The sequence below is a fragment of the Manacus vitellinus genome, unplaced genomic scaffold (assembly GCF_001715985.3).
Source record: "Manacus vitellinus isolate BGI_N305 unplaced genomic scaffold, ASM171598v3 scaffold_54_pilon, whole genome shotgun sequence".
Lineage (NCBI taxonomy): Eukaryota > Metazoa > Chordata > Aves > Passeriformes > Pipridae > Manacus > Manacus vitellinus.
The window spans coordinates 948,742-961,910 of record NW_021940645.1 but is presented as its reverse complement, the minus strand read 5'-3'; the positions used below and the strand labels follow the sequence as shown (position 1 = coordinate 961,910).

Here is a 13,169-nt window from a genome sequence, read left to right as displayed (position 1 = left end):
TTTCAGTTTCCAAAAGTATTTTAATAAACACTCTCAAAAAGACTTTGTGTGTCTTTCTAAAAATATTTTTACACTAATAGAACACTTCGGCATGTTGTAGCATTAGTGATTTATATGTTTAACAGCCATTCTACTGCCATAAACATTTTAAATGCTGGACAAGACAGCTTCCTGCCTCTGTTTCCAAGATCAGAAAACACAGCCCCTTTGGGTGGACTAAGAGCAAGGTTGCAACCCCGTGGCATCCTTGCCATCATCCAGGACTTCCTGCAGTCTGACTGTAAGAATGGGTGGCCAGCTCTGATAGAGTGGGTGGATTCAGCTGCATGTGCACAAAATTGTAAGTAGGTGCTCTCCAGTTTTAGCAGGTTCTAAAGGCACTTTATCTCCAATTTCTTGGAATTTATCTGGCCTCCATTCCATTCTCCAAGGACTGTTTATGCCTTTCACATTTCATGTTTATGTGAAATGCATAAAAAGCCCTTGAAACAAGGCCCAAAATCCAGGTCTAAGATCAGTACTTTCTCTGTCATTCTTTGTGAAGGATACATTCTCTGCAAATGGCAAGGCTTTCTAGTTCCCCCGAGAAAGAAAACTCAGAACTCTACAGGAGCCACAATGCAGAATTTTCCTATTTTAAGATATTTGTTACTAGTAGCATGTTGCAACTGCAAGAAACACCCATTTCTTTTAGCATCTCTTTTGTGTTTCCTACCACCACTTGCACTCCCCAGTAACCACACACCTACTGCAGACAAGTGGACACTTACACAGTGCTTTGAACTTTTTAGGGCCTTGTGTCAGGCAAGCATGCCTGATACCAGTACTGCCTTTCAGCAGCAAAACCCAGGGCAAGAATCCCCCAGGCACAATTCTTTATTTCATGGAGCCAACTCTGGGCAGCTGCCTGGCTGCTGTGGGTGCCACTCAGAGGAGCCCATTTCCAGTCAGGCATTTTATGTCTTTGAGAATCCAACACCATTTATGGGCATACTTACCTGGGCAGTTCTGAACATGGACAGAGACTATATATGGTTCTCTGCACTTGTCCATGACTCCAAGGAGAGCCTTTATAAGAAGTCCATATCATGTAGTCAATTGGCTACAGAATTTGCTGCTCTACTCTCTGAGCTCCTGTACCTTCCTCCATGCCCCACAACACAAATTTCAGTTGATCGATAGTAGCGTACAAGTCCAATTTCTATTTAGTTTCCAAATGAAACATATGAATGACTCAAAATTCTCACTACTAGCAGTTTCAGGGAACTGTGAAGAACAGACTCTGAAGAGCATATAAATATTTTTTTGTTAACATCAGTTCTGCCCGGACATAAATATTAAAAAAAAAAAAGAAGTCAGGATTTCATCCATAATGATGCAATTAAGCCTGCATAACTGACTAACACAGACCAAGGCCACACCTCAGGGTTTGTGAAATTTTAGAGGATTGGCATCTAGTTTTCTATATAGTCAGCATCATGTACAGCAACTGTTTTTTGCACCCAACCTGCATTGGTACACAGAGCAAAAACAGGCATATTACGAGTCTCAGAGATGCAAAGTATCCCTGCCCTCAGTACCAATGACACATGAAGTTTTCATTAATTTTAAAATCAGAGGAAAGCAAAATTACAGTTCAGACTGATCTGCTGTCAGGACAAAAGAAACCTTCCCATTAATTCTTTCAATAGCTTAGTATGTTCCAGCCCACACATTTAACCAAAGTTGCCTAAACTTTTATTTACACCAGCTAATGAAGAATATGCAACACTTAATCCTATCTAAGTGCAATGTTAACATTTTGCTTAGACTTTGAAATATCAGCACTTGTCATGCTGCTCTGTTCATACTACAGTCTGGGCACATGTATTTGGCTATGGATGGTACTGGCTGTCAGGGATCATATTGTGCAACTCTACATCTCTTCTCATGAGTACCAGCCCAGCCATTCCACCGCAAAATTCAAGTCAGGGTAGAAACTCTAACCTAATCTTCTCTCTGATATTGTTCTGGTTTTTTTTAAGAATCCTAAACACTGAAAGTAACTTGCCCTCATGCCACAATTATCTTCCTTGAAGGCAATCACACAGAGCTGGAAGACCTAGAGCCAGTAGTTAACTAACAAGAAACTTCATGTGCAAACGTAGTGGCATGTCTTGCAAAATCTCAGAATTATTTAGACTGAGAGGATTTAGTCTTCTAGAAACTCGGATGTGTTTACATGTTAATAAAAAAGCAAAAAGCAAAGGCATTTCATTTACATAAAGATTTATTATCCTTCAACTTCAGCTGGTACTCCTTTACTCCAGCCTTAGCAGAGTTTTGCTCCCCTAGGTAGACAGGTTTTCAACCAACTGTCTCTGACTGAAAACATCTAGGCTAGGTCAGATTTTAGACCCAGCCTTTCATTAATACAGTCAGATACAAAGGAGCAGTTGAAATCCTGACCACCTGGAAGGCTGCAAAGGAACAAAAAACAATCCAAGACGATTTTCATTAGTTTCTATGTTTGAATAGAGAACCTTTCCAGTGCATTGAACACCAAATAGTTAAGCAATTAAACTGCACATTCAAGAAACGGATGCAGTCTACGTTTCAAGCTGTAATCAGAAACATGTGCAACTGTTTTTCCACTTATGAAGCCTGTGGTTTTATCTTCTCAACAGCTTCAAGGACAGATGGAAGGCTGACTTTGTCTCCAAATTCCTTCTCACGATGCTCCAGTAACACACCCTAGTCAAAAACACAAGAGGGAAATTCATACACTGGTCTCCTCATGGGAGATCAACTGCCCAGCAACTGAACAATTCCAGAAAACAAACTTTTGGTCTCACAGGAGGCATAAAAGCCTACAGTACCTGTCTTCCTGCCCCAATCACATATACTCCTCCCAAGGTGAATCCTTCTCCTTCCAGGTTACCACTATATCCACTTCTCCAAGCACGGAAGAAATTTTGCCAGACTCCGATACGAAAGAAGCCTGACATCATCATCTTTCGTCTGCGTGGACCATAAAAGCCTTTCTGCAGGGAAACAGAGGATATCTCAGCACACAAAGTGCAAAAGACTTTTCCTCCAAAATAAAATTCAGGAAACCAGTGAACCCTGTATCCAAGAAAAGTTCAAAAGCTAACCAGGCATAGCTAAAAAAATAGCACCTGAAAGAACCTCTTTAACGTGCTACCTGACTACTTACCTCCACCAACCAGTGGCATTGCCACTGTTCATGTGGATTTTAAGCTCATCCACAGGTATTTAAGGCCCATGTACACCTAAATCCCTATTACTGACAACAAGGGTGCTTTGTGATAAGCATATTTATTGTTTGGTTGGTTGGGTTGTTTTTTTTTAAAATTCAGCCTGATTCTTTCACACAAGCAGAGTGGGGAAGGAAAATAAAGGTATCTTCTAGTTGATTTTGAATATTACATATTGTTTTTTCTTCAGAAGCCAAATGATTTTTAAATGTGTCTTCTGGGTTTGGGAGAAAGTAGGGCTGTGGTTTTGTAGGACATGGGACTGGCAATACAGCATGTACCAGTGTACTGGGACAAGCTATATCACTGCAATTTGGCCTGTACATCATGAATTAATTATATCTGTCACCTTCAAACCTTGACTCATACATCATTAACATCAGCAGGTAACACAGCCATTGGAAGAATGGAATAAATATTAACAGGCCATATTGTTTACCTGTTAAAGGGGTGGAATAATCCTACAACAGCTTATTATCAGGGCATAGCAACCCAGCAGTTTGTAAGCTGAGCAGGATGTATATATATATATAGAAAAGCAAAGCTAATTAACTTCTTAAACCACAATGCTACTAAGTCCTTTTTCATTCAGTCCACATTTTACCTATACTATTTATACAAGCTCATTGAAGAGGGCATTCATAGGCTTGTTTTTAAACAAAAGGAGAACACAAACTTTACTGTACCTTTTCATCCAGAAAGATTTCTCCTTTGAAATAATGCTGAAAATCCTCCACTTCAGTCCCTATCTTCTCTTTCACAACAGCATAGAGAGGGACACCCAGCTTGGACAGCTGAGGTTGCAGAGAGGAGAGCTCAGAGGCCTCCTAAGGAAAGGAAAAAAACATCAAACATTTCAGTCAGTAAATGGAAGTTGGAAAGCTTCACCTTGAATTTCAAGACCATCAGTAACATATGTAAATCCTAGCTTGAGGTGCAAACCAGAAACACACCTGTAAATCAGACATTTAAGCTAGCTGTACTCCTAGGCAGCTCTTCACCAGATTTACTAAAATTTTCTTTGTTAAGCACAGGGGAAGGAGATTTTTTTGACCATTTACTGGATAAAATATTAAAAATCCTGAAGAAAACATATTTTTAACTCTAAGCTGCAGATATACCTTGCCTGTACCAGGGCTTCAACTATCTTTTGAAGTATTTAAGAATAGTAAAAAGATACTGCTTGCACATCAGTTAACTTTTTCAGGCCAGAAATTCCAGTGCTTTTTTCCAAGTTAAAATCCATTATTATCAGTCCTTCTGCAAAGTATTTTGAGGGTTCTGTGGAGGAGCAGGCTTTATAAGTCCAAAATAAGTAATGGAGTGAAGATGCGCTCTCCCTCCTAAATTCCCCAGTAAAACTAATCAGGGAATTTCTTCATAGACCTTCAGTATCCCAGAAGCAACAGTGCTTTTTCTGATGTGTAAGAGTGTAAGGTGTCACCACTCATCTGCTGGGGTTTTTGTTCTGCTGAAGGAATCCCAGTTCCCACAGTTTGTACAAAGATCCCTGATGTTTTGAACAAATTAGAGTGTGCACTGAAAATATATTTCTTCTCATCTCCAATGGAGAAAGGTCCTTTTTACTGGATAAAATTCCCACAAAAAAACCCTCCACACTTTAAAAAATGGACACAGTTTAAATGAAAACTTTCAGCCACCTAACTGAAATGCCTAAACTGAAGGGCTTGCAGGACCATCTAGAATTTACTGAGTACCAAGCAGCAGACAGACAGGGGTGAACAGAGAGGAGAAAACACATTAAAGAAAGACATCAGTAAGTGAAAGGGTAAGGGCAGCTTTCCAGTTCACTACTCTGCCTCTTCAGAGGAAATGAAAAAGTATGAATCAACATTACAAGCAAACACTGAGTAGTGAGCAGTGGGAGTTAAAGGATCTAGCTTATCCTTTTACCTCTTCTCTGTTTTTAAAGATCTGGGAACTTTCTGTTTTCCCTCACAAAAATGCCTTAGGATCTTCCTAAAAGGGGGTTAATAACAATTTTATCTGGGACGTTTTATATAGATCGAAACTCTCACAACCAACACAACAACCCAAAAAATAATTTGTATTGCATCCTAACATGTCTGAGAAGTGAAGTTCCAGGCTAGTGCAGTGGGGTGCCCTGTAAAGCCAGAAATCAGTGTCTGGAGAGACAGCAATACCATCAAACCTTGATGAGCCTTATGGAGAAAGACACCTCAACAGTTTGGTGGAGTTTATTTTACGTCTCCTTGCTTGGCTTTTGGAAGAGGAAAGATCGGGAATGATGCAATGTAAAAGCACAGTTAAGTTTTAAAATTCACAAGAGGTTAGACTTCAAGCAGCATCTTGGGACTAGACCAAATTTGGTTTTCTTTACTGCTATTTTAAAATGATACAACAAGAGAAATCAAGGAAGTCTATTTTTGTGGGCAAATTATATTACATAATATCTGTATGGCTGTGACTATTTCACCTAGTCTGTGAAACTGTTCTCTTGTTTTTCTTAAATGTGGACAAGCACATCCTAGCAGAATACTTCCTCTCTCCACCAAGGCAGGCACAAAGCAAAAGAACAATTCCCATTTCAGCCAGTCCCTCTGACAGATCAGCTATGGCTTTGGATCAGCTGCTGCTTTAGAGTGCTTGAGTTAATATCTACATTATTTAATAAGCCCATGGCACTTTTACAACAACAGGAGGACCAGATCACTACATAGCTGGATCCAGACTATGAGATGCACAGTGCAGTGCCATTAAAGATTGTCCACAATAACAAAAAAAGGAATCTGATGATTTAGGATGCAGATGATAAAGACAAAAGACTCCACATTTCTTAGATTTACACGCCTCAGTTCTCAAGGATCCCAAGGCATCATTCCAGTAGGATTTGTGACACCCTTTGCAGTGGGGAGCATGGAAGCATGTCCTCACCACTGATCTTAGGACAGTGATCTGTGAGGTAAAATGACTGCTTTTCAACACCACCACCAAGCCAAGGGAAGTATGTATTCCTTCTTGGTGCTGTCAAGAAAGACAAAGTTCAGCATCCTTTCCAAGGTGTAAGATAGTGGAAACTAAGGGTATCCAAGACCTACTGCCTACAGATTAACAGATATGGCAGTTGACCCACATTGAATCACTTCAGTAGCTCAGACACAGTGATAGTGGAGAAAGAAGCTTTCCAAAGCTTTCATGCTATGGAAGAACATTAATGGACCCAAAAAACAGCAACTGAACTTAGGACAGAGGCAAGAGGCAACTCACAAAACGCTTTGAGTATACAAAAATCAAAAATAACTTAAGTTTAGAAGCTTTTTCAAATGGTTTCATGGTTAAAATACAAAACTCTTTGCCCTAATGAGCTGATCAGCAGTGTGAGTACCTCTGTTAAAAATGTGACATTTTAAACCAAAAAATCAGAATTACAAAATTAAATTTCTTTGTCCTAAATTTTTTCCTGAAAGAAAAAAAAAAACCCACAATTTTTTTTTTGGGGGGGATCTTTATTTCTACTTAGGAAGTTTGCATTAATAATAATAATAAAAACATCACTCCAGGATTCCTGTCTGACTGTATGTGAAAGTCCCAGTCAGGCACATAAGTGCATTCTACTCCTGCCTACACTACACCTGTACAGAGAGCTTTAATCTTTAACCTTGCATGAATTCTACACGTACTTAAGCAGTTACTACTGATGGGAGCAGATGCCTTAATGAAGTGGTTACGATATTAATTACTCCATGTTATAGTTAGTAACAACATAATAGCTATTTTTCCCCATAGCTATGAGAAAAATGGCCAAGCTGCAAATTATGGCTGTTCCCAGGTACCTGGTACATTCAAATCATATTTTAAGTGTCTCCTTCAGAGGAGCTCCACCCAAGGAGCCTAATGTCAACTTAAGGATCAAATGTCGTTTCCCAATCCACCTTGTTATAGAACAGTCACTACTTATCTTCAGACTCCTTACCTTCCTGCCTCACATCCAGAACAGTAAGGGCCTCCCTTTATGCACATCTCTTTATTTTTTTTTTTTTGCTGATGAGTGTTATCTGATGGCTTTCTGCCAATCCAGTCTTGGGCTGCTTTTGACCAGAGACTACCTGGCTCAGAGAGATTTATTTTGGACATCTGGAATACAACTAGCTCATAAGACTCATTACCAATTGGATTTTGTGCCATCTCCCTTTCTAATTACCGTGGGCCGGGTCCCTGGCAGATGTAAAAGTCATGTAACCATCACCTTCAGAAGGAAAATATTCAGGACCTGGGTTATACAAACAGGCTGCAAAGGAAACTAAGTATGCTGTTAGCTGGTGACCAGTTTGAACTAGGAAACAAGACCCTTGAGATATTTTAGATGTATTTGATGACTGCCCTATTCATCCCTATCCTTTATTTAAAGGGGATCTAAGAGGATCTATTCAAGTATACCTTAACTCTTCCTAATTAATCCCCAAACCCAGCAAGTACCTCTCTGCACAAAAATCATCCAGGTCTTCGCACAGCCATGATCACTGCACCATTCTTCTGCCACAGTTCACGTGCTTTGAATGTCCTTTGCTCTGTTTGTACAGGAGAAACAGCATCAACATTAATATCAGCCATTCCTGTTTATAATGATTAATGCTTTAAGGACCAACACAAAGCACTGCACAGAATTCCACATTCAAATACAGTTCTATCAGAAAAAAAAAAACTATATGCATAAGAGGCTATTACTGCTTTATTGTGTCTTTTTTCATCCACAAATAACAGTTTTGGTTGGTTTTCCCTCACCAGAACTACTGGATATCAAGAACACCCAACTACATGTTATAACCAGGAAAGACTAAGAAAACTGCTTCTAACCCTGGCCTTACAAAGGTTCTTTTAAAAGTCCAATTATTGAAGAATGTGGGCTGAAACATCCAGAATCTTACCTGATCCCAAAGTTTTTAGCTCTATCTCCTCTAAAAACTCCAATGTCGCCTTTTCTGGTTTGGACAAAAACAAGTCAGTGTTAGCAAGGACAATCCCTGTCACAGCTGCACCAATGGCTCCAAGGCCAACAGACCACATGCCCATGGTGAAGATCCCAAAGTCAGGCAGGAAGGACATTTCTGGAAAGAGAAAGAAGAAAGCTGGTTTAACACTAGACATCAATAATGCCACAGAAGGAGGAATTGGCCTGAAACAACAACTAAAAGCTCACATGGATATTTTTAGTTTGGAGATGATCTGTATATTTATTAATATGCTGAACTGGGTTTTAAAAGACCTAGATTACATTCCAGTTCTGTGCCTGACCCACACCAAAACTAGCTATTGGAAGATATTCTTACCTTTTATTGAAGTGTTCAGATGCAATGAGTAGAAAGATGATTGAAGTGATTATGTGTAATAAAGTGCCTCTAACAAGATGACCTCTGTGTTAGTCAGTAACTTAAATTATTACAGCAAGACAGTGGTTTCTTTCAGAAAGAGAAGCATCTGTAGATTAAATGTTTTACACACATGCTAATTGATATTAACCAGTGAACTTTACAAATATACTACAGAAGACTTGGAAAAAACTAAATCTAAACCTGCTATATCTGGTTCAACATAATTGGTAACCTTCCACAGTCCTTACAATTCCCCACTAGAACCAAAGCAGGCACCAAGCCAAAATCAGAACTCATGCCTGCAGACAGAAATATGTAGACTTGCAACCATTTTATTACACACAGTGATCCAACATTACAAACATGCCTGGGACAGCACCTTCCTTCTATATGATAACTAATTTCCACTCTTGCTAAAGCAGAAAGTGCATCAGAAGCAAACAACTTAAACTCACACCCATCAGTTAGAACTGATAACACTGCAATGGGAACCATTACACATGCATGAAAACATCTGAGAGCACAAACACTGCTCGTGGTTACTGGTGACCCTACTTAGGTGGCAATTTTATTTAACCACCTTCCATCCACAAATCCCCCCCAGCCCAATCTTGACCACTGCACATGTTTCACAAGCCTGGAAAGGGCTGACAGCCCCCTTCCAGTGAGGCAGTACCAGTTAATGAGGATGCTGGAAATCACACTTAGCCCAGTCTCATGGACAAAACTCAAGATCCTGCTCTGAGCAACAACTGGTACAAAAGTCATTGGAGGTCTGGCAGTATAAGAAATCACTGTACACTTACATCACAACATTTGCTGTCACCCAGCTGCAGCATTACAGAACATGGAGAATCAATTTTTTTTCACAGCCATTTGCAAAACCCTATTTCCTGATAGAATATTTTGGTAAATGTCACTGTCAGTATATACGTTTGTATGGGAGAAGTTCTCACTCCAACAAATATAAGAAAATATTATTCTTTGGAGCTGTGATTTGCAATAAACCAGACATACACATTATCTTTATCCCCACAGCTAGCTGTTGCTAAAATTCAGAAAGTAAGAATTAGGAGTAGCTCCTCATTTTTGTGCCCAGAATTTTCTGTGAGAAAACCCCTTTCCATCCCTAAAACTAGCTCCACAATACTACTGACAAACAAATACAACTAACTGCCTGTTTGCAGAAATAGCTAGAAAACATCTGGGAAAAAGAAAAAAAAGATCACATTGTTCTTTTAATAGCATACTTGGTTCCACAGAAGACAGTATCATGGTATCTAGAAATGTGAGTAATCCATGAGCCTGAGCAGGGAACAAGGCCAGTTTACACAAACATAATGCAGATAAGAGAACGGATTCTACCCTATTTCACCACTTACTTCTACTCAAGGGAAAACTTCCTTGACCATATCTGCTTTTTTTGCGTAGTTTTGTCAAACATGAAGTCATGCTGTAATGAAAATTTTTTGCTATCTGCCTCTGACACCTATCAGAGACATCCTGACACCAGCCTCTGGAATGACCAAAATGTAACTCCAAATATACGTAATCCAGCAATATCCTTGCATTAAAACTCAAAACCTCTGTGGCATACCCAAAAGGCTACAGCCCTGCTCTCTCCCAGAGTCTGATTACTCAACTTCAATCTTGTCGGGTCAAGAACTGTTTTCCTCTTAAATTCTTAGTTACAAGGAAGGGAGTGAGGATGTGGGGTAAAACATAATTATTAATACCTTGTGCACATAATTTGTGTACAAAAATGTTGCCAAATTTGTGGTAACTGATTAATAAGTAGTTTTCACAAAGCTTTTCATTTTTATTAGCATTATTATTCTTAATGTCAGCATTATTAGCATTGCTAAAAGCCATCTTCCACTCAGCAGCTGTTGATAGAGGAGATCATTGATCTTAGTCAACACACCTCTTTACTTTAGTTGGACTCTCTGGTCTCCATACAGTGACAAAAAATACCTCTATTCGAATACATGAATTTTTTTGCTATTTATATAAATAGGGGAAAGGAAGATGCAGCTCTACACAGTGATACCAAAATTCTTCCTCTGCTAAGCAAACACCATAATGAGCCACTCTGAAAAATATGCATGGGAAGCACAGGCAGGTTATTAAACATTTGCTAGCAAGACAGGCTGAGCCCTGATGGATCATGTCATTGAACCCCAAGAGGTTCACTGGAAAACAGCTGAGCAGCTTCAACTAGCAGCTTCATTTCTGTGTAGCTGCTGTTTATTAAGAAAATCTGAAGCTCAAAAGTACTTCACAGCCCACCTTAAAATACAAACACAACTGCCTTGTGACTGAGCCCTGTGAGTTTTTAAACACCAGAGGACAATCAGCAATAAGAAGACACAACAAAGCATCCCATGAACCCTAATCCGTGAGAAGACACAACAGAGCATCCCGAACGCCTGTAACCCAGAGGTGCAGGCACTCACCAGAACCCATGCAGCCTGTAGGAGCATCAGCCACCAGCAGCAACCCCGAATGTGTGCACAGGCAGGAGAGAAGGCAAACTGCACTGCCACGGGTGGCGAGAGGGCAGGACTAGGCAGGAGTCCAGCTCTGGAGCCCTTGCCTTGAGGCCAGGCCCGGGCTCTCCAGTCCTTGAGCAATCCCTGCCCCAGTCACCCTGCAGTGCTTACAAAAGAGCAGCTGTCCAATCCAGGGCAAGACTGTTTTAAAGGTATCTTAATCATTCAACCTTTTATGTTTTTGTTTTTTTTAACAGAACCCTTTTTATGGGGTGGGGAGGTACAGGGAACGGGAATTATCGAAAGCTTTTCTGAAGCTGGGAACACAAAACTTTAAGATCTGCATGCTAAACCATGCTCTTCTGTAGAACTGTGCATTTTTACAAGTCATATTTTCTTTAGGTTTCAGACTATTCTACATCTAACCCTTTCACATATGCCACTATATACCAAAACAAAACAAACAACTCCGGAAACAATTAAAAAGCCATCACATTGTGCAATGTTAGGAAAAAAAAATCACTGTAGAGGCTGTACCAGTGAATTAACCCAGCATTTCTATGGTCAGTTTCCTGCTTCAGTGGCAACATCCCTTTGCTAAAAAAACTATCATTTTCTCTGGAACTATCAGATCTGCAAGCTCTCAACCTTGCTAGAACTTCTAGAAAACAACAAGCGCTTTTCTTTAGAGACTAGAGGACAAAATAAAAAGGAAAAACATCTTTTTTGTGTGTTTTTGTGGTGACCACAAGAGATCTCCAAAATAACAGTGAGTTATTTTATGGTCTGTCAGTACTCAGGTAACCAGAATTTAAACAAGCTTAGTCTTAATCCTGTTTTAAGTGCCAGTTGACGGTCTTCACTTTTTTCAAGACCAGTAAAAAAATGGCTTTCGAGATGTCTCATATCCCTCCCACCCACAATCAGAGAAAAAATAGTCATTCAGAGGATAGCTATCCTTAAACATTTATTTTAGCACTGTAAACAAGACCCATTGCAGCTGTGTCCAAAACAAAACAAAAAAAAAGAAAGAAAGCCTATGTTTTCAAGTTGTCAGTATAACTCAGGGTAGCAAACAGATTTGCTTACATACTTTTCCTGAAAAGAAAATGGAATAAAAGTGGAAACACTCAGTGGGCACTCTCACAAGTTGGATCACACTAGCAAATACTCTCTAGCCTAAAATGGCTTTGACCACTGCTTGTCTTTTCCTTCTCTCCCACTCCCAACTTCCTCAAGACATTCTATATCAAGCCTAAAAATGTTTCAGAGCTCTGTCAGAACTTGTGTATCCCAAACAAGTTGAGCTGATTTTTTTATGAGACATTCCCCCCCATAAATGAGTCATGATTGCAAATATTTTTGTAACTGACTCCTATAAAGAAAATTTACAATTCACAATAACCCAGTAACATGCTCATCAAGATTTCATGAGCTTTTAAATACCATTAAGGATTACACAATACAGCATCCTGACAGACCTTCAAACTTAGCCTTGCTTTAAGGGGAGATCCGACTGGAGAAGCTTAGGAGGTCCCTTCTAACCAGAATTGTCCTTTAAATGCCAAAATCAATGGGCAGAGAAGCCTCCTAACGTTTCTGTGAATGGCACAAATGTAAGTAATTTTCATGAAACGAGGTATTTTTTTTTCTTTTCTTTTTGCCATTGTAAAGGCCTAACAAACCATCCCTTGTGTCAAGAGTAACAGTCATCTCTCTAGGTTTCTTCCTGGTCTGCAGAGGGTTCATTACTGAATTGTATACAACACTGCTCTTGGCTCTAGGTGAAGAGAAAGTTGCTGTGTCAAGCAAGGAAACCATACTCCTTCCTTTGAAATCAAGTTAGTTGCTAGACCAAATTATCTCCCCCGTTCTCAGACTGTTTTTAAGAAACCCAACATCTCAACAAACCGTTTTTTTTTGAGCAAGGGAGAGCAAAGAGCTCTGGCACGCCACTTTGGAAATCTTTCAACTCTCCTGGCATATTCAGAGGGAACAGCAGCTAGACACTGGGTAGGGAGATCTCTGATCAAATCAGCAAATGGAGATACCATGGAGATAAGAGACAG

The 13,169-nt window shown here is 39.7% G+C and overlaps 1 protein-coding gene across 1 annotated transcript; it reads right to left on the bottom strand.

Annotated features, from left to right (window-relative positions):
• Positions 1 to 2,251: 2,251 nt before the first annotated feature.
• Positions 2,252 to 11,193, bottom strand: PRXL2A (peroxiredoxin like 2A). Its single transcript, XM_018081603.2, has 6 exons — positions 11,065 to 11,193; positions 8,165 to 8,344; positions 7,716 to 7,807; positions 3,944 to 4,084; positions 2,859 to 3,023; positions 2,252 to 2,733 (listed from the first exon to the last, which is right to left on the bottom strand). The coding sequence occupies exons 1-6, from the start codon at positions 11,072 to 11,074 to the stop codon at positions 2,635 to 2,637; spliced, it is 687 nt and encodes a 228-aa protein (XP_017937092.1). The 5' UTR covers positions 11,075 to 11,193; the 3' UTR covers positions 2,252 to 2,634.
• Between the last annotated feature and the right edge of the window lie 1,976 nt (positions 11,194 to 13,169).